The sequence below is a fragment of the Salvelinus fontinalis genome, chromosome 29 (assembly GCF_029448725.1).
Source record: "Salvelinus fontinalis isolate EN_2023a chromosome 29, ASM2944872v1, whole genome shotgun sequence".
NCBI lineage: Eukaryota > Metazoa > Chordata > Actinopteri > Salmoniformes > Salmonidae > Salvelinus > Salvelinus fontinalis.
This window is the reverse complement of record NC_074693.1, coordinates 26289350-26314002: the sequence shown is the minus strand read 5'-3', so window position 1 is coordinate 26314002 and position 24653 is coordinate 26289350. Positions and strand designations below refer to the sequence as shown.

At 42.9% G+C, this 24653-nt stretch overlaps 2 protein-coding genes across 2 annotated transcripts; both read right to left on the bottom strand.

Moving 5' to 3' along the window:
- Positions 1-1107: 1107 nt before the first annotated feature.
- Positions 1108-8255, bottom strand: LOC129827722 (cofilin-2-like). The gene is made up of 4 exons (XM_055888820.1): positions 8144-8255; positions 3990-4300; positions 3768-3844; positions 1108-2023 (listed from the first exon to the last, which is right to left on the bottom strand). The coding sequence occupies exons 1-4, from the start codon at positions 8144-8146 to the stop codon at positions 1911-1913; spliced, it is 504 nt and encodes a 167-aa protein (XP_055744795.1). The 5' UTR covers positions 8147-8255; the 3' UTR covers positions 1108-1910.
- Positions 8256-9372: 1117 nt separating this feature from the next.
- Positions 9373-22658, bottom strand: LOC129827720 (atlastin-3-like). The gene is made up of 14 exons (XM_055888819.1): positions 22550-22658; positions 15468-15677; positions 14499-14636; positions 14227-14331; positions 14089-14139; positions 12761-12817; positions 12483-12575; positions 12213-12351; positions 12004-12131; positions 11865-11921; positions 11621-11692; positions 11313-11504; positions 10926-11165; positions 9373-10746 (listed from the first exon to the last, which is right to left on the bottom strand). The coding sequence occupies exons 2-14, from the start codon at positions 15669-15671 to the stop codon at positions 10687-10689; spliced, it is 1536 nt and encodes a 511-aa protein (XP_055744794.1). The 5' UTR covers positions 15672-15677; positions 22550-22658; the 3' UTR covers positions 9373-10686.
- Between the last annotated feature and the right edge of the window lie 1995 nt (positions 22659-24653).

Genomic DNA, 24653 nt, shown 5'->3' with positions numbered 1-24653 from the left:
ACAACACAATTGCAATTTATCGCTAGCAATTTTAATCCGTGACAAGATGCTGAGGCCCATTGCCATGCCATTTATCCGCCGCCATCACCTCATGTTTCAGCATTTTAATGCTAGGCCCCATGTCGCAAGGATCTGTTAAAAATTCCTGGAAGCTGCAAATGTCCCGGTTCTTCCATGGCCTGCATACTTGCCAGACATGTCATCCATTGAGCATGTTGGGATGTTCAGGAGCAACGTGTTTGACAGCATATTCCAGTTCCCGCCAATATCCAGCAACTTCACATAGCCATTGTAGTGGAGTGGGACATCCCACAGGGCACAATCACCAACCTGAACAACATTATGCAGAAATATGTTGTGCTGCATGAGGCAAATGGTCACACCAGATAGTGACTGGTTTTCTGATCCACGCCCCTACCTTTAAGGTATCTGTGACCAACAGATGCATCTGTATTCCCAGTCACGCGAAATCCATAGAATAGGGCCTAATTCATTTCAATTGACTAGTCGCCCTATAAAAAGTAAATCTAAAATCTTTATATTGTTTATCACTTTACAGTAGCCTTGACAAAATGTTGCCATGAGCAGCACCGCAGATATTGAAATGAGCAGATGCAAGAACTTGCTCTCACACAGTACATGGGTTCACTTCACACCGTTCACAGCGTGGTAGCCGCTTCCAGTAGCTTCCAAGCGGAGAAAGTGAGCCTCACGCTTCAACTTTACATTGTGCAGAAATTGACTCACTATGAAGATTTTACTTTCTGTATCTATGTCATCTCGCCTAGTCTACAGTTAATTGGCTTATGTTTCAATATTATAATTTAACAGCAAAAATTCAATCAAGTGGAAAGTTCTGGAAGATTGCATTTAAAAATTAAGAGTTCCCCAGTTACAAATAACAAACATCACCCCCTTATAAGCAGGTTGCAGCACCAACCAATCGTTTAATAGATCAACAGTACTCCAGATTTTTTTTACCCAGGCCACTGTGACACTCAATAGGAATCAAGCAAAAACACAGCCTCAGGATGTGAACAGGCTAAACTATCAACAGTATTAGCTTGCCACTACTTAATCACTAGACAAAAAAAATGCAGTAAAAGGTTACTCGTTTAGTGCCTTTTTATTAGAGACAAGAGACCATACAAAACATCCACCGATTCAATACCAGCCCAAGTTCTGAACACAGGCTGTTCAAATAAATCGCCCCCATCTTACCTTCACACTTCTAACCCTACCAGATCCTGTTGTTTAAGGAATGTGTTAAATTATTACATCAATGCCATGTTGTTTTTACTCAGACTGGAAATAACAAATTACTTCAACATTTTTGGAATTTGCATGTAAAAAAATAAATAAAATAAAAGCAAATGTGTTCCCCTGGAATAGGTTGATGGATCTTGTGCAAATCAAGAATAAATGGTTTTGTACTACACCTAGTCTCAGCTACACACACTTAGAAAACTTAACTGGAAGTTAGGCAAAAAAGGTAGTAGTATAATTAAGAATAATATCTTGGAGGATTCAATAGTTGGAATTGTGGAGTTGTTGCCAGTCCCTTTCTCTGCGATCGTCATTCTAATGGAATCCAGAGAGAACAAAACCCTATCCTCAAACATTTACTTCATGTATTTAGTCTTCATAATCATCCTTCAATTTTGTATTTTTGAAATATTTTTAAATGTTATTTATTTTTTCCTTTTTGTGTGTATTTTGTTCATTTTCATTGTGTTGTGTGAATTGGAATGAAAGCCTGCAGTTGTGGAATCTGAAAACTGTCACCCCCCCACCCCCACCTAACAGTCCCACAAATGATCCTGGTCCTGCGTTGCCCCTCCCAACCATATTGGAATGAACAGCCAAACCCCTCAGATGTGTTTGGCTTCAGTTGAAGCCCGGGGCTAGATTTATATAGGGCTTCCTTCCAGGGTGACTACCGATGAGCCTCCGAGCTTGTCTGCAAGGGTGCGTCGGTCCTTGATGTCTTCCAAACCGTTCACTTGCCACTCGTGTTTGATACCTAAAATAAAATCAGAGGGAAAATTTAGCATCACATTGGACACAGAATAGTTTGACAAACATTTTTATTAGTAAAGATATCCCCCCGTAAAGGGTTCAGATCATACAGTCAATAACACACACACATTGAGTATACGAACGATTAGGAAAACCTTCCTAATATGGACTTACACACACCATAGCTGACCAAAGTCATAAACATAGAAAAATGGAGTTGCCTGGTAATGTTATCAAACCATTACTGACAATGATATCAGTAAGGGTACAGATTCCACATTTAGACCATGGGGGGGGGGGGGGGGGGGGGTAATGCAAAAGATCACCCTCCAGATCACAAGGTATTGTGAAATATTAGAGTATGGCCATGACATGTTGATTCCCAGTTATTTTATTTCAATGTTGCGCCAAATAGAAAACTGGGTGAGCAATAATAGGATCAAAGCGTAGTTTAAATTATTTAAGGGATATATCAGTGAAGACCACCTCTTCCAGTGCAATAGGAGACACCATATGTATCTCTATACTCAGCCAGATAGCGAAGGAATTATGTCTAAACCAATTTAGGATGGGACAAAATGTTAGTGCCTGGAAATACAAATTAAAATTTGGTACGGATAGTTCTATGTCTTTCCCTCAGCAATTGTGTTAATATTTCATCTGACCTCGCCATTTACATTGAGATTGCACTATGGATTTTATACAAATATGCACTATGGATTTTATACAAATAGTCAAAAGGGGGAGACATGGGACGCATTGAACTATAGAAATTCAGCCATGGAAATATTAATTCTAACAATAGATATTCGGATTGTTAAAGCAACAGGGATATTGCTCCTTTGGAGGTTGGATTGACTTGTTTGAGCTTTCTGTTAAAGTCTGACAATGGAAATATTCCCAAATATTGAAAATGGGAAACAATTGGGATTCCATAAGTAATGGAGACCTCCATTGGGGTCACGGCAGTAGGGCTTATTTGGTTAGATTAACTTTGTACTGTAATTTGAGATGATGCCGAATTTGTCTATGATCTTCAAAGCTTTTGGGAGGGCTTGAGATACATTGTCCAGATGAAGTAAGATATCGTCGGCGTATAATGAGATGACGTGATCCGTAGAATTGCGAGATGTTGGTGTAATTTCTTTTGATTGTCAAATTGCCTGGGCCAGGGGCTCCACAGACAAAAATAGCAGAGGTGGGATCGCCTTGCCTGCTACTTCTAGTTATTCTGAATGGAAACAGAGAAGCTATTGCCTGTTATTATGGCTAAGGGATAGGCATAATCATATCAGAGCCAAATCCCATATGTACCAAAACCGACCAAAAATTTGACCCGTCTATCAAAACTGTTTCTGCGTTGAGAGAGAGAACTGCCCAAGGAGCTTTGGTTTCTGATGAAGCATGCACGCAAAAGACAGAGGTTATCTGAGGATAAATGTTTAACAAACCTGCCTTGGTCGGGATGCACCAATTTGGTTAAGTGAGTTGACTACAATTTTAGAAAATAGTTTAAGATCCGTGTTCATCAAAGATAGAGGGTGATAGTGAGCACTGGGTGGCATCTTTACCTTTTTTAATAAAAGCTAAATTGCTGTATTTACATCCCTTCCAAATTAACCGCTGCATATAAACCCTAAAAAATGTATGCATTCCAATCACAGAGCTGGAAGCTTAAGCAAGGAGATGGCATTTAATTTGAAGAGAGCCCAATAGGTCTCTCCCATCTGCAACTGTCTGTGCCTCACCTGTGAACTTCTTCTTGATGGCATCTTTTGAACTGGCGTAGATCATCTTACTCTTCAGGGGAGCACCATCTGGGGCCCTGTCAGGTAGGGGAAATGGTTTAACTTATATCCCGAATGTAGAAGCCAACTGATTTTAACATTCAACAAGTGACACCATACTAGACAATGTAGAGTGATGCACCCCCCCCCCCCCTCCCCTCAGTCTAGCCAAGCTCCCCTTACCAGAAGATGAAGACCAGGTCCTCTTTCTTGGTTTCCTTGGTCTCATAGGTGGCGTCATAGAGGGCGTAACGGCAGTCATCTGGTGGCAGCATCTTGACAAAGTGCAGGTAGGGGTCCTGGACAGTGACGCCCACATCTCCTGTCAGGATCTCCTGACCCTCCTCCAGGATAATGTGCTTCTTGTCCTCACTAAGGCAGAACAGCACCGCCTTCTTCCTCTTCTTCTTCTCATCCTCGCTTGCCTGCAACTTGCGCACTTTCATCTCATTGAAGACTGTGATAACGTCATCTGTCACTGTCACCCCGGAAGCCTGCGCAGAGACGGACAGAGAGATTACGATCATATATGCATCCAAGAGATGAGGGACAAAAAAAACTGAATGTCTGCAGCAACCCAGGCTTCATGAACCATTCAATTCAATCATTACCGACTGATTACAAAACTAAAACTCCAGCTCCATTTCTAAACAGGAGATGTCTTGTTTATGCAGCAATGGAGGTTATCCAGTCCTAATGGCAAGCACAGAAGTGTGACAGGACAGAAAACACAGAAGAAATTGGAAGGGGGCCTGAGACTTACCACACTGCAGGAATTGACCCTTCAAAGAAAGCTGATGAAGGCAATAGAGGGAAGTAGCAGCACAATGACTTGCAGTGATGAACGAATGCCCATTAGTCCAATGGGTGGGGGACACCATAAGCAAGATGGCAATCCTGTTTCTATGACCTCTACCCACATGATCATTCAAGATAATGGGGACTATGCGAGTCACCATCCATGGCAGTGGCCATAACAGCATGATGTACAGAGTGACTCAGGAGTGGCATTTAGAAAAAGCAGAGGGCTTTTTGAACCTTTCCCCACACCAACATCCCTGATGAGTAATAGGTGCGTATTGGTAGGTCGCCACTGCCTGATAAGGGCCAGTAACAGTTGTGGCTTTGAAGCATCTCAAAAAGGGAGGGTCCCCCCCCTCCTATAAAACTAAAAGTTTACAGCACGCAAGATAACCATGCAAGAAACTGCTGTAAAGTAGCCATGGGAGTGAAGATTGGGAAAGGAATCAAGCCATAGAATGTATGGGTGGGTCTCAGACAATGTATCCTCTGTGGGAAATAACAGCCACATCCCTCAGTCACAACAGCCCTATAAACCTTGCCGGTCTTCTGATTTCCATTAGGACATTTTACCCAACAGGAATCACGGCAACCCATGCAGAGGATGTCCAACTGTCAAAAACCTTGCTGTAACACCCCTCCCCGTCTGGCAGGTTTTGGCCAATCCTGTCATCCCACCTTCTGCTAAAGAAAAATGGCACTCCTGGCCTGAGAGTTGCTTCATATTATCCAGAGCCCTGCCACTGTGTAGTGACCCAGTTTGAAGGAATGTGTGTGAAGGGTGTGGGCATGTTTTCTATGGGTGTGTGGATGGCAAGGGCCTGTGTGAGAGAAACATTGGGCTCAGGATGTAATCATCTAGTGATGAGCCCAGAGAGTTTGGACACGTTTGGATTACTGACGTACGAACAGGAGGGAAATGACTGCCAAAGATTTAAAAAGCGTTGCCAGGGCTGACTTCAATTTTCAGGGCAATCATTTACTCTAGGAAGGGCAGGGGCCTCATAGAGGGTGAAGAGGCCAGTGTTTGCAAACAGCAGCCAATCGACATGCATCTTCACTAAATCCTGCCATCTTCCAAAAACAATGAGCACTCCTGTTACCATTCTGAGAGCTCTTCAGACAATGCATGTTTCTCCACACTGCAGCAAGTCACAGACAGACTAGAGTGCTGACTGGGGATGCCTGTTTGAAAAGACCAATACCATGAGCCAGTGAAGATTATACCCTTTTAGTCCCTCCACGCAGAAAACATTCTCCTCTGAGCAACAGAGATCCCCTTCTTCCTACCATAAAATACCCAGAAATCTCACCAAATGGTTCAAGTAACGGCACAGGATAAAAGACACAGCCATGTCAGGTTCCTGACTGCAAACCCATCGGTAGCTCTGGAGACTAATCTTCACTTCCACCTAAGATCTAACCCACACCGGTCTGTCTCCAGTGTTTATGTTAATGAAGCGCTTTAGTGTCAGGTGTGACACTAAAGACGTGGCGAACAGAATCAACAACCTCTGCATCATTAAGACAGTTGCTTTGCGAGAAGGTGTTTACTTCATAGTAAGCCATTGTTATGTAAATGCCAGCTGAAAAGTACCAGTGGCCCAGCGTTGGGCTCCAATCAGAGCATGTCCGCAGGAGCCATGGCCCAGGGAGTCACCCAGCATTAATGGACACAGAATAGTCTGATCCTTTTGGGTAAAACACAGGGTAAATATTAGATGGAAACACAACAAGATTCTGTTGCAAAAAAACTCAATGCGTTTTTAATTCCAATTCACTTAAAATGAATTGAAAACAAAATCCTTCGCCAAGTAGCTGAAATGAACAACTCATCTTGGTTTGTTTTTCCTGCAGCTGTTCAATCGGTCCAACTGCACCCATAGGGCACTGAAGACTACTGTGGCTGGGCCTTTTCATGACTGAACCGGCACTTCCCTCAGCCAAGCCCTTGTACCCAGCCATCTCACTACCCAGCAGGAATCAGATGCCCATCGTGTTCAACAGTGACCATTCATTATTTATATACAATACAACCAACACATTGATGTCATGTTGTAATACATTATTCATATGACCAAGAATGGTACATGATAAAGGCCTCACAAATGAATAGCAAGTGGGAAAATAGGATAGCTCTAATCAATCGAGTAAATTTAATGTTAATCGAGATTTACCCCCCTAAAAAAACAAATTGAATTTTTATAACCTTTCATTCAGGTGAATCTAATGTGGAAAGCAATGACAATAGAAACTGGAAGGTGCACTTCCGTCCAAGCACGATATTGATAATTCGGCAAATGTATTCAGGGTTAAGCCAACCTAGCTGTGTTACACGAACATTTACGACGAATTGTTTGAGTAGTAGGCTACAGTAGTTATATTTGGTCGTTCGCAAGCATCTCGTGTGCTTCTTTCTGATGCACCACTTGTCAAAACTTGATGCGTAGAAACCAGGAAGAACGTCGTGCGCAACACTTGCCAACGACAAACGGCCCACATGCAAAACCTTTAGCTATTGATAGGAGTGTCACCTTTGTGAAAAATTGCTCGCATAACATTGGTATAATTTTGTTACACCCTCACTAAATTAAGCTACTCTGGATACACATTTAATAGCTAGTTGGCTACTGGTGCAAAAATGCTCTTTGCACCAAAAACCAGGGTGGGGCCATGAATGCAGTGGTCGCACATGTGCACTATATACAGGCAAAACGATGTCTTGAAAATACCGCCCCGCTAACTTGATTATTTTATCGTTGCAAATTTAGCTAACGCTAAGTAGTATAATTCAAACTAACGTTAGTCAATTGGCATGGCACCTGCGCACGATAGTTAAAAATCAAGGGGCTCGTGCGGACCAAGACAAAGGATGTGTAAATCAAATTAACTAGCTTCCTAAATGGCGAACGTAGCTACGGTACGCGCATGCACAGAAAATGCACACCGTTAGCCATGCTAACTTAGCTGTTAGCACCGGCGAATACAAAGCCTGATACAGTTACTTAGCCAGCTGGTAAATTAACGGGGAGAGGAGTAGCACCGGGCAGTACTAACTAGCTAGCTAACTTGACAGTATATGAATACGCGGATGGAATAGGCTGTTACTTGCGCCTCGAAGTGCTAGACGGGGCATTAGGCCTTACTTAGTGAAGCATTGGGAGGAAGGAAATGGCGCCAGTTGTTTTGAGGTCGTTTTCTTTCTACACTATGCGATTAAAACGGCAAGAGGAGACGAGCATACACCTGGATAAAACAAGTTTGAGGAAAGGCCAGTCACCTGTGATTCAAAGCATTTTAAAACAATTTAATACCATCCAAGATTCAACATCCAGCTAGCAAACGTTCCTGAACACAGCAGGATTGAAGTCACTCACAGCTGACCCGACTGGGACAATTTGATGCTGTCGAGTTCATTTCAAAATTAACTCTGTTCATGAGCTAAAATACATTGCTTTAAGACGAGACACACTCCAATGACAATATATTTTCAATTATATGCCACAGAGCTAGCTAGTTGTTAAATGGAAACGTACCATAGCTGTCTCTGAATTGGTCGGCGTCTGGATAGAAATTGAATGAGCTGTGATGCAGCGTCTGTAATGTCTCGCACACACTTGATACACCACGTGGACGCGCTAAACTGCGCGTGCTTGATGATGGGGTGGGGAGCGCGAGCATCTCCAGGAAAAAGTGGTCATGAGATTTAACGTAGAGCATGGTGGGAATATAAATTCTAAACCCTTCTGTATAACGTTTCATGTTTGTCAAAATAAAACATCAAATGTGGTTACTTTTATGCCTGAGCTGAGGCACTGACATCAACAGAAAAAATACTTTGGGAAAACATGCTCCCTGCAACACAGAGATGATGTGTGAATAATATAGTACTACGAACACCTATGCTATTCAGACACGAGAATAATATTTCATAGTGTAGAATCCATAATAGCAAAGTATTCGGTCTCGCCTCACCACACCCCCTGTAGAAGGTTTGTTTAACTCACTTCCAAATATGGAAGCGAATGGTGGCGACAGCAGTGCACGCGCCTCGGTTCAACAAGGCTGCCCGCGACGCCGATCACCATATAAGGAAACAGGACATGATTTTCGCTATAGCAAATTTCACTACGCACATTACGCACTGTTAGTGGGAGCAGCATTGTGCAGTATAGAAAGGAGAGTGACAGCAAGGAGGGGGAAAGTAGGAGGAACAAGGTCAAAATAAAACGAGGGAACGGTTCTGACGCTGGAGTATGAATGGACGACGAGTCAACTAAGCAGTGTACAACACTAAAACCTGTCCGAAATTATGAATAATTTAAATAACCCTGCTTGATGCCAACTAACAGTCAAGTTGTGATTGATTCATCATCATTACCATTTCAAGACTGACCACCAAACTTATTTTTCCTATTTCAGTTATGTGAAGACTAGCATGATTAACTGTATTTTTAGAAAGCAATAGATTGCGATCTTTATACTATCGTTAATGTCGTCCTTCCCTTTATCCATTCAATATTGACACCCTCTCCATAAAAGGAAGACCAGAATCAATCATTTAAAAAACATTTGGCATGACAAAGTGAAATCGGTATATGTGATTAACTAATCAAGAACTCAACCAAGCTTACACAGGTCTTATGCATTTTATTTGGCTTAAGCATGACTTTTTCTTAAAAAATAAAACATTTCAGTTACCAAGGCCCAACAAAATACCATTGCAAAATATTTTAAAAAAAGGAAGAAATAATGAGAACATGAATTTCATAAATCTACTGTAATATTTTATTTGTGGAATGAGTTCAAATGTAATTGTACAAAGAGGGAGAGTGCAATAGTAATTGCGGAAAAATCCCTCCAATAGTAGCCTCCTCAACAATGGAATGGAACATAGATATGGAATGTGCAAAAGGAATGTCAGAGACAATGGAACTTCCAGAACTGTGTTGATTTATCTGGATTCTGAGGAAGAGGTCTCTTGCCTTTTATTGTACGCCTATGTTTATAAGTAGTTCTTTGGCTGACAGGTCACTGAACCGCCTCACAATACCCATCACCTGCTTACACACAATCAGTTAAGAAAACGGTTCCCATAAATTCGAAGTGATCAAACTCCTTTCAAGCAATCCTCTGTATTGAAAGATCTTACATATAACATCTTTGGAGCATTTATTTATCAAGTAAGTGCAACTAACATCTCTTAACCAACCTTCCAAGTTCAGAAGTAAATGTACCGTACGACATTTTGGTCAAGTTACAAGCAGTGAAGCAGCCTAAAAATTAAAGGTGGAATGCATCAGCACTTGCACCGCCTCTAAAGTGGGCTTGTGTTTTAGAGTCACCAATCATGGTATCAAGAAAGAAGAGAAAGCAGTACAAGGAATCCCTGACATGGATAAGGCGATGCAAATAAGGTGCATAATGCAAAACGGGGAATGGGAAGGAATGTGCACAAGGCCACAGAGCGGTATAAAGAAAACAGCATTAAGTCAAAAAGATCTGGCTACATGTATAACTGGTATACCCCATTACAGCACAGCATAGCATAGGTAAATTGCATCAGGAGGATACACTGCTTAAGTCTAACATGACTTAAAAGCGCCCTGGCCAGCCTCCTAGTACTAAGCATTGGTCACAAAGGATACATAGATTATGACACATTCAAATCCATGGCATGTCCAATAATACAATACTTGGGTCTAGTATGTCTACGTAAACATCACTGGGTTGTCTATATAAATGAGGGGAAGTGTGTGAGAATGACAGTGGCAGTCAATTTTAAAAACAGGTCCAGGGGAATAAACAACCCCATGGGTCTGAGAATGCACCTTGCCCCAGATACTCTGTAAGAGTATGGTCTCATCTTTATGTAGATAGACGCTGATATAACCTTTGTATGTAGTGTAAAATTGTGCGATTGAAAAGATGCTGGTGAATGTGCATCATGTTGACCTCCCACTGCCATTATAATAATCTGTTGGTTCCATTGGGTAGCATGGTAAGGCTTTAGTGCTGGGATGTGTGCTTGTATTGTGTGCATGTTGTATTGCATTAAGATAAATGGTGTCAAGGCCATCTAGCTGGATTTTCTCATCTCAGCCACCGCTGGCCTCGACTTGTTCAATACCACAGTGGCCTGAAAGAAAAAGGACATGATTAAACAGGGGTACTTGAACTACTTCTAAGGTGGAAAATGTGGATTCTTACAAAAGTTTACAAACAATAACTATGCTTAGTTTTTTTACAGTCCAACTGCTAACTCTGTACACCAAATGTGATCGGCCCACACACACACAATTCAGACAATGTGCTCACCTGCTGCAGTATGACGTCTGCTGTCTGGTCGATGGCTCCCCCCAGCCCCCGGTATTTTCCCGAATAGCGTATGAAGCTCCAGGTGAGCATGGCGACCATGGCCAGGCCCAAGACACAGTCACATATCAAAGCAATTGTAGCCAGGCCGATGAAGAGCAACAGCCCTGACAGCACGTACAGGAAGCACACAAGGACAAAAAGCACTGCAGGCGTCCGGAATGCACTGAAGACATTCTTTGACTTTCAAAGAGAAATAAAATAAAATCATATTAATCATAAGGTTGATCTGTTGATTTAAATAACTCTACCTTGAATTTATCATCAGTGAATTTAAAATGGAAAATACAATGTTTTTACTGACAAAAATGTATCTGGTGTGACTCTTACCTCATTGTGCTTGCTGAGAGACTGCCACAGTTCTACCAGCTCGGCCTCAAGCTGGTCTCGGTAGCGGTCGCAGAACTCCTGCCCTCCCATCTTCTTGGTGGAGGAGAAGACATGGAGGGACTCCTGGAGGAAGAAGTGGTGCTTCTCCTCCAGAGAGGCAGGAGCCACATAGGGAAGGTCTCCCCCACAGACCTTCAGGACAATAGCAGGAGAGAGGAAAACAGAATGCAAGGTGAGATCTTATGAGTGTTAAGAGGAATTGTTCTATCAGAAAAAATACACTTTCTTTGTCAACATTACAAACCCACCTTCTCCATGTTCTTGTAATACTGGTCTTTGGCTGCTGCCACAGCTGCCAAGTTGTTGGCCTCTGCTGTGGCCTTGTGAGAGAGACATACTGTACATTTAGTGGCAGTGGACTAGTGACATCCAAGAACACCTCAAGACTTATGAACATCCTCAATATTAGCATTATATTCCTCTGTTGAGCAATACAGTGGAATATTACTTTACTCTCAAAGTGGAAAACCTAAGTGGTTAATGGGCGTGTACCTGCAGCATAGACCTCGGGTGAGGCAAGTCTTCACCCTGGTAGATCTTGATGTATGCCTGTAATCACAAACATTACACTGTCAAACATGACAATGATACAAACCTGGCATAAACCTCAGAAAGCTAAACGCTGTCTCACCTTGAAGAACTCCAGCAGGCCCCTGCAGGTGACTTTGTTGCCGTTGATCTCTTTCTCAGCCAGGCATTTGGGGTGCAGCAGTGTGGCGATGAGGTTGCGTAGCTCCTTTTTAAACTCGGGAGCCACATCTGAGACACAGGGTTGAATCAGATCAAGTTAATTGGTTATCATTAGATTGATTAACATGATGGACAAGGGGACAGCCATACCACTAAGCTGGCCTTTGAAAGCGGGGCTGGTGGCCACCTTCAACCCAGGATGTGGTAGCAGGAAACAGTTGATGGAGGTGAAGCAGGAATGAATGTGTTCCCTCACTGTCTGTAGTTCCTCATGCTGGGTCTCCTTCACCTGCACAACATCACACATACTGGTTACTATCACCACTGCATAACTGAACATGGTTGAATTTACTATTGTATCTTACACAGTGCAAAGCAACAAAAAGCACTTAAATTTGTACCCTGAAAAGGGACTAGTACCTGTAGACGTTTATCCAGGAACTGTCTGCCTCCGTTTAGCCCATATTTATACTCATAGGGAAAGCTCCAATCCCTGATTAGGAACATCAGAGACTGTGGGAAAAAGGGAGAATAGAAAGAGACCACGGTATGGTAAAAACAAGGCACTTTAAGTTGGAAAAATAATACCATAAAAAGTGCCTGCGAGTAAGTTCAAAATGCACTTCAAGATAATTGGTCTAGATCCTAAATGATCAATGAACATTTTCTTGATATTTATAAGACTGTGGTTCACATACCTGAAAGGGCTTCAGATAGATTTCATCCATGGCGAGGCGACCATACTCTGTAAACAGCTGGACGAAGACAGAACACACAGGGTGTAATTAATTATCAGACAAGAAAAAAAATAAATATTATATATATAAAAATGGCTAAATTAACTTGAGCTACTGCAATTGCTATTAGAAACAGATACTGTAAATAATGTGGCCTTCATGAAAGGCTCTAAAGTGCGACCATTTTGGTCTGCATTTTGCTGTGCGACCTGACATTTTATTTTGGGAGCACCAGTACCACCATGAAAAAAATCTAAATCACCCATTTAATAATTGTTGTAATGATATATTCTTTTACTACAGTGAAGTCAACAACAACAAAAAATGAATCAGTGATTTGTACTTCTTGCAACTTTCTGAAGTGAGAATGCCTGTGCCTACACTTTGTGTAGCCAGTTATTGATGTCGAAACAGTCGTTTCTAAATGCTTTCCCATAAAACTTAATAAATGAAATGTTAACTGAAAAGTAGTCTTATCTGGCAAAATGATACAATATCGTGATAATTTGTTTCACTTGGGTGGTCTTTTGGTTTGCAAACTCTGCTATTGCAGATGCAGTACAGAAACACTGCCAGCCAAACACCAGTCTCTTGAGGTGCACAATTTAAATTAAAAGGGCAACTATACCCTCCAAACACCAAAAGTGTTATCCTGATGTGGTTAAAGCATTGTTGTGGACATTTACCTGCCAACGTGGCTGGTGGACCAAAACGTTTGTTTTTAGACCCTGTTCATAAACCATGTCACAGGTTGTTCCAAAACCACTCACATGCATTTGTTTACACCTGGTTTAGCCATGTTACCTCATTAACTAGCAAACAATCGGGTTACTTTACCAGAACGTCTAAAGATTTGGGGGCACAGAAAGGAAAAAGGATAGCTTCTTTATAAGATCCAGCTGTGGAACAGGTTGCTAGTCTGGCCAACACCAGACCACGCAGCAAGATGGCGGCGACAGATAAGGCAGCTCTGCTTCGAGCTCCTAAATACTCACAATTATTTCGCTACACCTGCAATAGCATCTGCTAAACATGTGTATGTGACAAATATAATTTGATAACACAAGGCACACACTGTTGGTATGGATTCCCTGTTGTCCAATGTTAAAGGTCGTTTTAGCGCTCAGTGTGTGGGTTTCAGCGAGAGAGACAAAGAACCAACCACTGTAAAAGTAGTCCCCTTCATAATCAACGCATCATGCCAACAACATCAAAGCGTCTCCACAGACTGGAGTCAGCCAGAGTGTCGCTTTAGCCAGGCACACATGCTGCTGCTGAGGAAGACTGACCTGCAACTGCTGCAGATCATCTTCCTGAATGTTCTGTGAGAGGTTGTAGATCTGGAAGAGAGACACAAACAAATTACAAACATTGACATCAATTATGACATCAATTATAACAAATAACATGAGTGCACAGCAGATCACCTGTATTGAGCTGGTCATGGTGCTGAGGGCAAAGATTGTGGCACAATCCTTCACGGTTGACTGGTTATCAAATGCACCCTGGGTGTCCATCAGTAATACTGCCACCTTATAGAGGGTAGAAATCAATAAATCCAACCATCAATCAATCAAATACATAACACCAACATAAACATTACACTCTGCACATTTTTCAGTTCCAGTGCCCAAACAACCTTTTAGCACAATGGCAGAATCATTCCTAAGCGCATTTTTTTGAATGTTGGAGTCAGTACCTCTGTTCCATCGCTCTTCTCCACCAGGAAGACCTCACTCCACAGCTGGATGCCGGTGGTCTCTGGCTCTGAGCCCCCCCTCCATTTGAACCCAGTCAGGGGCTCATCCTCCTGGCCCAGCCATTCCTCACCATGCTTCTGGAGGAACACAGACACCACTACACATTACTGACTGGTCTGACTTGGCAGCAGCCCTGGGAATAAGTCTGACATCATGAAACAATTCAGGTCACAGGGAGAGATACAGGTAACTGTAAATAAAGGAAACGCCAACATAAAGTGTCTTAAAAGGGTGTTGGGCCACAACGAGCTAGAACTGCTTCAATGCAGCTTGACATAGATTCTACAAGTGTCTGGAACTCTATTGGAGGGACAATGCGACACTAATCTTCCACAAGACATTCCATCATTTGGTGTTTTGACGATGGTGGTGGAAAACCCGTTCTCAGGCGCCGCTCCAGAATCTCCCATAAGTGTTCAATTGGGTTGAGATCTGGTGACGGCCTAGTGCATATGGTTTACATCGTTATCATGCTCATCAAACCATTTAGTCAACATTCGTGCCCTGTGGATGGGGGCATTGTCAGCCTATGGGGACATAGCCATGGTAGCCAAAATAATGGCCTGCAAAGCATTTTTAGACATGACCCTAAGCATGATGGGATGTTAATTGCTTAATTAACTCAGGAATCACACCTGTGTGGAAGCACCTGCTTTCAATATACTTTGTATTCCTCATTTATGCCAGTTTTTCCTTTATTTTGGCATTAACTGTATGTCTGCAGGAATATGAGTCCCTCAGACAGAAACAGACAGTCTAACAGGCATGGAGGGTACAAGGAGCACAGGTATAACACACATCTCACATACATTCAGTTACCTGAATGTGATATAAAACTAATCAAATATTGAACTTCGAACGAAGCTTAGGACCATGGGTGTGTATGTTCTAATTTCAGAAACACTGACCTTCCTGTACATGTAGCGGAGCATGAAGTCCAGAATAAAGCTCTTGCCTTTCCGGAAGGCCCCAGCCACTGAGAGCACCACCACATGTTTGTCCTGGACCTCCGGTGCCAGCAGAACCCTTCTCAGAGCCTCTGTGTCCAAGGCAAAGGAGTGATCCTCCTTGCAAACTGTCACAATCTGGACTGGGCCTGGCTCACTCCCCATCGTTCCCTGTGGGTGAAGAGACACACAAGATTTTGACATTAATAATGGTGCAAAGCTGAGACGTGAAATGTTTCATGTTAGAGTAGGTTAGATTTTAGGCCTGCCTCACATCAAGCTATTATCAGAACTGATAATACTGTATAACTAATCGGTGTTACAACTTTGGCGACTTCCTTCCCATTACATTGCCTGGCTATCCAGACTCCTTGCTCCGACTAAACGCTACGCCCACAGACATTCGTTTCTTCCCAGCAATGAGTGAAGGGATTCGATTAAACTGGTCCGGGTGCCCAGGTAGGTGTGTTTTGCACCAGGTTGAAGTTAATTGCATTAGTTTTGGAACCGGGCTGCCTCCCGGGCGTGAGCCAGGTGCCCTGTTCAAAGCCCACAGCGAAGTCGGTTCAAAACGAAAGTGACGTAATTAAGCACGTGGAGTAAGAAGTAGGATTCTGTGTTTTCACATGCAAAAGTGATTGAAAATTCAAACATTATATGGAAAAGAGATGTATGTTTCTGGACCATGCTGCCTTGTTGACAACATGACCGAGCGGTGGAGATCACTGCTCCTCCCTCATCGCTTTTACCCGTTCCCGTCACGGACCATAGACCGATGCCCCTCGGCTCAGCATATTCGAATCTTCCAATTCTTGATCCGAGTACATCACCGACGCTTCACAGAACGCAAACACATTCGGGACTGTCTGATTGGTCCAGAAACCGATGGGTTTGTCATTGGCTTTGATACTCTGATTGGTTAGAGACGATCCAATCGCTGATGACTTTCCTACAACACCACTCACCATAAACGACTTCAATGACGGCAGTCTCAGACTGAAGTATATAGCGAACGACAGAGCAGCATCTGAAGATATGAGTGTGTCGTCAGGCTATCCATTACATACTCCCTGTATAAACAATTCAAGCTCACACTGAGGCCTATAAAAAGCACAGTAACGTTGACATTTTTTGTTTTTTCTGAGGAGAACCCAGTGCCCAGTGAGAAATTATTCATAGTTTATACACAGATAAGCTTTCATCATTAGACAATGTTGGGCTCTGTGCAGGACTATGTCTAAGGTAATGTGTGATGCATCAACCCAGCTGCCGGTTAGTGCATGCTCCACATCCATGCAGATTCTTTTAACCCTCTCAATGAGGCTCTTTGTTGCATTGCTTGTAGCCGCCCATGCCCACGGCAAGATGGGAACCATTATTGTATAACCAAGATGGCGTAGCAGTCAGACGTCTTTGTCGTGTCCCATGTATATATATTTTTTTCTTCTTCGCATATCTTTTAAAAATATTTTTCTTAAACTCAACTTCAAAATACTCTCCTGCAACCCGCCTCACCCAATGTGGTGTGGATCTGCTTTTTTCTGAAGTATTTTTCTTTACTTTGAATCGGAACCCCCAACTACTAGATAGTAGTCAGCTAACCACTGCTAGCGGTTATCAGCTAACCTTTAGCTCAGAAAAAACTCGCCAGTTTGCACAACGCGATTCAAACCAGAGCATACCGGACCCATTTTCTCTCCATATCCCCGGATTCCCACCGCAAGCTCTGAACCTTTTCACATGGATCATCGCAGCTGGCTAGCTGCAATCCGAGTGTCTACTCCTGGCTAACGTCTCTGTCCCGAAGCAAGCACCAACTAGCCTGGAGCTAGCCCATGGTAGGCCCATCTCCCGGCTAGCTGAAGATGCCCATCAGCCATTCCTGGGCTGTAATACCTATACCTGGACCCCTTTTACTGCCGGTACGAAGCCCCGCCGATCCTTCACGACTGGACTACCGACGTAATCTGCCCGAGGGGGTTATTCAACTGGCCCCTCCATTGCGACGTCCCCTGAATGCCGATTCTGCTAGCCGTGGCCCGCTAGCTGTCTAGAGCATATCGGACTGTTAGCTGAATTTATTAGGCCACTATACCTATTTTGTCAATTGGACTGGACCCCTTTACCACACGGAACCCAACTAATCCATCACAACTGGCGAGGAGGCTATAACAGACTTCCTCCGTCGCAACGTCCCTCTAAGGCCCTTCTGCTAGCCCCAGCCCGCTAGCTGTCTGAATTGCCGTGTCTCCAGCCAGCCTCACTAGTCACCGGACCCCTAAGATCACTCGGCTACGCATGCCTCTCCCTAATATTTCACGGTATAGCCTCTAGCCCCGCTCAATATGCCTTAGCCAACCCTTTAGTTCCAACCCTTTAGTTCCATCCCCCACACACGCAGTGACATCACCTGGTTTAAATGATGTTTCTAGAGACAATATCTATATCATTACTCAATGCCTAGGTTTACCTCCACTGTATTCACATCCTACCATACCTTTGTCTGTAAATTATGCCTTGAATATATTCTATCTCGCCCAGAAACCTGCTCCCTTTTCTCTCTGTTCCAAATGTACTAGACAACCAGTTCTTATAGCCTTTAGCTGTACCCTTATTCTACTCCTCCTCTGGTGATGTAGAGGTTAATCCAGGCCCTGCAGTGCCTAGCTCCACTCCTATTCCCCAGGTGCTCTCATTTGTTGACTTCTGTAACTGTAAAAGCCTTGGTTTCATGCATGTTAACATTAGAAGCCTCCTCCCTAAGTTTGTTTTATTCACTGCTTTAGCACACTCTGCCAACGTGGATGTCCTAGACGTGTCTGAATCCTGGCTTAGGAAAACCACCAAAAACCCTGAAATTTCCATCCCTAACTATAACATTTTCCGACAAGATAGAACTGCCAAAGGGGGTGGAGCTGCAATCTACTGCAGAGATGACCTGCAGAGTTCTGTCTTACTATCCAGATCGGTACCCAAACAATTATAGCTTCTACTTTTAAAAATCCACCTTTCCAGAAACAAGTCTCTCACCGTTGCCGCTTGCTATAGACCACCCTCTGCCCCCAGCTGTGCCCTGGACACCATATGTGAATTGATTGCCCCCCCATCTATCTTCAGAGCTTGTGCTGCTAGGTGACCTAAACTGGAACATGCTTAACACCCCGGTCATCCTACAATCTAAGCTTGATGCCCTCAATCTCACATTATCAATGAACCCACCAGATACAACCCCAAATCCATAAACACGGGCACCCTCATAGATATCATCCTAACCAACTTGCCCTCCAAATACACCTCTGCTGTTTTCAACCAAGATCTCAGCGATCACTGCCTCATTGCCGGCATCCGTAATGGGTCTGTGGTCAAACGACCACCCCTCATCACTGTCAAACGCTCCCTAAAACACTTCAGCGAGCAGGCCTTTCTAATCGACCTGGCCCGGGTATCCTGGAAGGATGTTGACCTCATCCCGTCAGTAGAGGATGCCTAGTTATTCTTTAAAAGTGCCTTCCTCACCATCTTAAATAAGCATGCCCCATTCAAAAAAAAATTGAACAAGGAACAGATATAGCCCTTGGTTCTCTCCAGACCTGACAAAAGCATCCTGTGGCGTTCTGCATTAGCATCGAATAGCCCCCGTGATATGCAACTTTTCAGGGTAGTTAGGAACCAATATTCACAGACAGTTAGGAGAGCTAAGGATAGCTTTTTCAAACAGAAATTTGCATCCTGTAGCACAAACTGAAAAATGTTCTGGGACACTGTAAAGTCCATGGAAAATAAGAGCACCTCCTCCAAGCTGCCCACTGCACTGAGGTTAGGAAACACTGTCACCACCGATAAATCCACTCTGAGAATTTCAATAAGCATTTTTCTACGGCTGGCCATGCTTTCCACCTGGCTACCCCTACCCCGGTCAACAGCCCTGCACCCCCCACAGCAACTCGCCCAAGCCTCCCCCATATCCAGATAGCTGATGTTCTGAAAGAACTGTAAAATCTGGACCCCTACAAATCAGCCGGGCTAGACAATCTGAACCCTCTTTTTCTAAAATGATCTGCCGAAATTGTTGCAACCCCTATTACTAGCCTGTTCAACCTCTCTTTCGTATAGTCTGAGATTCGCAAAGATTGTAAAGCTGCTGCGGCCATATCCCTCTTCAAAGGGGGAGACACTCTTTGCCCTCAGTACCATGACCAGCTCAATACAGGTGATCTGCTGTGCACTCATGTTATTTGTTATAATTGATGTCATAATTGATGTCAATGTTTGTAATATGATTGTGATTGTTTGTGTCTCTTCCAGATCTACAACCTCTCTCATAACATTCAGGAAGATGATCTGCAGCAGTTGCAGGTCAGTCTTCCTCAGCAGCAGCATGTGTGCCTGGCTAAAGCGACACTCTGGCTGACTCCAGTCTGTGGAGGCGCTTTGATGTTGTTGGCATGATGCGTCGATTATGAAGGGGACTACTTTTACAGTGGTTGGTTCTTTGTCTCTCTCGCTGAAACCCACACACTGAGCACTAAAACGACCTTTAACATTGGACAACAGGGAATCCATACCAACAGTGTGTGCCTTGTGTTATCAAAGGATATTTGTCACATACACATGTTTAGCAGATGCTATTGCAGGTATTGCGAAATGATTGTGAGTATTTAGAGCGAAATGATTGTGAGTATTTAGGAGCTCGAAGCAGAGCTGCCCTATCTGTCGCCGCCATCTTGCTGTGTGGTCTGGTGTTGGCCAGGCTAGCAACATGTTCCACAACCTGAGAGCATGGCTCCCCCAGGACACGGAAATTATGGAATTTTAAACACAAGCTTTCAAAGTCAGGGAATTTCAGAACATACCTGACCCAAACTGCTACAGACCTATATCTATCCTACCCTGCCTTTCTAAGGTCTTCGAAAGCCAAGTTAACAAACAGATTACCAACCATTTAGAATCCCACCGTACCTTCTCCGCTATGCAATCTAGTTTCAGAGCTGGTCATGGGTGCACCTCAGCCACGCTCAAGGTCCTAAACGATATCATAACCGCCATCGATAAGAGACATTACTGTGCAACCGTATTCGTCGACCTGGCCAAGGCTTTTGACTCTGTCAATCACCACATTCTTATTGGCAGACTCAACAGACTTGGTTTCTCAAATTACCTGGTTCACCAACTACTTCTCAGATAGAGTTCAGTGTGTCAAATCAGAGAGCCTGTTGTCCGGACCTCTGGCAGTCTATGGGGGTGCCACAGGGTTCAATTCTCGGGCCGACTCTCTTCTCTGTATACATCAATGATGTCGCTCTTGCTGCTGGTGATTCTCTGATCCACCTCTACGCAGACGACACCATTCTGTATACTTCTGGCTATTCTTTGGACACTGTGTTAACTAAACTCCAGACGAGCTTCAATGCCATACAACTCTCCTTCCGTGGCCTACAACTGCTCTTAAATGCAAGTAAAACTAAAAGCATGCTCTTTAACCGATCGCTGCCCGCACCTGCCCGCTCGTCCAGCATCACTACTCTGGACGGCTCTGACTTAGAATATGTGGACAAGTACAAACACCTAGGTGTCTGGTTAGACTGTAAACGCTCCTTCCAGACTCACATTAAGCATCTCCAATCCAAAATTAAATCTAGAATCGGCTTCTTATTTCGCAACAAAGCCTCCTTCACTCATGCTGCCAAACATACCCTCGTAAAACTGACAATCCTACCGATCCTCGACTTCGGCGATGTCATTTACAAAATAGCCTCCAAGACTCTACTCAACAAATTGGATGCAGTCTATCACAGTGCCATTTGTTTTGTCACCAAAGCACCATATACTACCCACCATTGTGACCTGTCCACTCTCGTTGGCTGGCCCTCGCTTCATACTCGTCGCCAAACCCACTGGCTCCAGGTCATCCAGGTCATCGTCTTTGCTAGGTAAATCCCTGCCTTATCTCAGCTCACTGGTCACCATAGCAGCACCTGTCAGCTGTCAGAGCAGCTCACTGATTATAGCACCTGTACATAGCCCATCTGTAAATAGCCCATCCAACCACCTCATCCCCATAATGTATTTATTAATTAATTTATCTTGCTCCTTTGCACCCCAGTATCTCTACTTGCACATTCATCTTCTGCACATCTACCATTCCAGTGTTTAATTGCTATATTGTAATTACTTCGCCACCATGGCCTATTTATTGCCTTACCTCCCTTATCTTACCTCATTTGCACACTGTATATGTAGACTTTTTTTCCTACTATATGTTTGTTTATTAAATGTGTAACTCTGTGTTGATGTATGTGTCAAACTGCTTTGCTTTATCTTGGCCAGTTGTAAATGAGAACTTGTTCTCAACTAGACTACCTGGTTAAATAAAGGTTAAATCAATTTAAAAAAATACCTAAAGGGGGAAAAGTCAACCAGGCCAATATCAACTAACATTAAACCTACTCTAGCTAGAGACTATATCAATCTTACACCTTGCTAGACATTTTCAAATCATAATAAAATGACTGTCATCAAAACACCATAAGTGTTACAGGCAACATAGCCAACAGCAATGACAGGTGCTCTAAAGATGTGGTGCCAAAAAGCAAATTAAGTGACATGCCATGATTTTCTCTACCATGACAGTCAGACAGGCAGAGTCACAGACTAAGTAACATAAGGAATGCATGACTGAAAACAGGTTTTCAACTGTGTAATTAGTTAACGTTACCTAGAAATAAAAGGCCCAGCAACAGAATTCACTATTTTTACAGACAACCGTGTAGCCCTATCATACCATAGCAAGTTGGAGCATTAGTTATAATTATAATAGCAATCCTTTTTCTATCTAGTACACAGGGCACACTACAATATTTCAGATAGCTGTTCGGATAAAGTAATTTAGTGTACCGCACGCTGAACTTAACTAGCTAACGTTACAGTGCGCTTGTTAGCTAGCTAAGCTTTCTAAGCTTACATAATTTATTTTCTAACTATTTTAAACGACGGTTTACTGTTCACCAAATAGTCGTAAATTATTAGTTAAAGCACTGTTTTACCTTTGGTATCCCGAATGAGGAATTCACAGGCACAAGCAAAGAGTCAGAAAATTAACAATACTGCTGTCATGAAAACTTTTTCAAACTACGAATTCATTCACTTCCGCGTCCGCAGTCGAATTGACCTGTGGGGCTTGTAGTTTTGTCAATGCCATTATGCCTTGAAGTTATAAAACTACATTTACAAAGATCCTTCGGGCGGTCATGCTTGTGCTGATGGCTAATGTAGATTTTAATGGAGGGCTACTAATGCGGAATCTACAGAATGTGCTAAACCCATTTATGTCCATAACGGACATGAATGGGTTTAGCACATTACAATTTCATTTTGTACACTTGCTTTCTAAACTTACTGACAGACAAATCAAAATATACACTACCGGTCAAAAGTTTTAGAACACCTATTCATTCCAGGGTTTGTCTTTATTTTTTCTATATTGTAGAATAATAGTTAAGACATCAAATCTATGAAATAACACATATGGAATCATGTAGTAACCAAAGAAGTGCTAAACAAATCAAAAACTATTTTATATTTGAGACTCTTCAAATAGCCACCCTTTGCCTTGATGACAGCTTTGCACACTCTTGGCATTCTCTCAACCAGCTTCATGAGATAGTCACCTGAAATGCATTTCAATTAACAGGTGTAACTTGTTAAAAGTGAATTTGTGGGATTTCTTTCCTTCTTAATGCGTTTGAGCCAATCAGTTGTGTTGTTACAAGGTAGATGTGGTATACAGAAGATAGCCCTGTTTGGTAAAAGACCAAGTCCATATTATGGCAAGAAAAGCTCAAATAAGCAAAGAGAAACGACAGTCCATCATTACTTTAAGACATGAAGGTCAGTCAATACGGAAAATGTCAAGAACTTTGAAAAAAACATCAAGCGCTATGATGAAACTAGCTCTCATGAGGACCGCCACAGGAATGGAAGACCCAGAGTTACCTCTGCTGCACAGGATAAGTTCATTAGAGTTACCAGCCTCAGAAATTGCAGCCCAAATAAATGCTTCACAGAGTTCAAGTAACAGACACATCTCAACATCAACTGTTCAGAGGAGACTGTGTTGCAAAGAAACCACTACTGAAGGACACGGAATAAGAAGACTTGCTTGGGCCAAGGAACACGAGCAATGGACATTTGACCGGTGGAAATTTGTCCGTTAGTCTGGAGTCCAAATTTTAGATTTTTGGTTCCAGCCTCCGTGTCTTTGTGAAACACCGTGTGGGTGAAAGGATGATCTCCGCATGTGTGGTTCCCACCGTAAAGCATGGAGGAGGAGGAGGTCTGATGGTGTGGGGCTGCTTTGCTGGTGACACTGTCTGTGATTTATTTACGATTCAAGGCACTTAACCAGCATGGCTACCACAGCATTCTGCAGCAATATGCCATCCCATCTGGTTTGCGCTTAGTGGGACTATCATTTGTTTTTCATTAGGGAAATGACCAAACACACCTCCAGGCCATGTAAGGGTTATTTTACCAAGGAGCGTGATGGAGTGCTGCATCAGATGACCTGGCCTCCACAATCCCCCGACCTCAAACAAATTGAGCTGGTTTGGAATGAGTTGGACTGCAGAGGGAAGGAAAAGCAGCCAACAAGTGCTCAGCATATGTGGGAACTCCTTCAACACTGTTGAAAAAACATTCCAGGTGAAGCTGGTTGAGAGAATGCAAAGTGTGCAAAGCTATCAAGGCAAAGGGTAGCTGATTGAAAAATCTCAAATCTCAAATAGATTTTGATTTGTTTAACACTTTTTTGGTTACTACATGATTCCATATGTGTTATTTCATAGTTTTGTTGTCTTCACTAAGTCTAGAATGTAGAAAATAGTAAAAATAAAGAAAAATCCTGGAATGAGTTGGTGTTCTAAAACTTTTGACCGGTAGTGTAAATAAATAAATGTAAAAAAATTACATAGGGCAAAACATTTGTCTACAATGTGAATTGTTATTGTAGTATAGTCTGTCTTTGGAGCTAATGGGGATCCAAATAAAATACTTAATACACCTCCTACATTTTGTGTTTTGGCTTTTAACATAATCCCTAGATGGGTACACAAATACAAATGTTAATTTATTTTGTCAGTTCCCCCCACT

Bases quoted from the DNA above. Each gene is read 5' to 3' on its own strand.
- LOC129827722 (XM_055888820.1), bottom strand. The intron at 3,845-3,989 runs GTAAGGGGAGCT...CCTACCTGACAG, and splicing joins GACCTGGTCTTCATCTTCTG to GGCCCCAGATGGTGCTCCCC. The intron at 2,024-3,767 runs GTGAGGCACAGA...ATTTTATTTTAG, and splicing joins CATCAAGAAGAAGTTCACAG to GTATCAAACACGAGTGGCAA.
- LOC129827720 (XM_055888819.1), bottom strand. From the start codon at position 15,671: ATGGGGAGTGAGCCAGGCCCAGTCCAGATTGTGACAGTTTGCAAGGAG. The intron at 14,637-15,467 runs GTCAGTGTTTCT...GTGTTCCTCCAG, and splicing joins TCCGCTACATGTACAGGAAG to AAGCATGGTGAGGAATGGCT. The intron at 12,818-14,088 runs GTCAGTCTTCCT...GTCTTCGTCCAG, and splicing joins ATGATCTGCAGCAGTTGCAG to CTGTTTACAGAGTATGGTCG.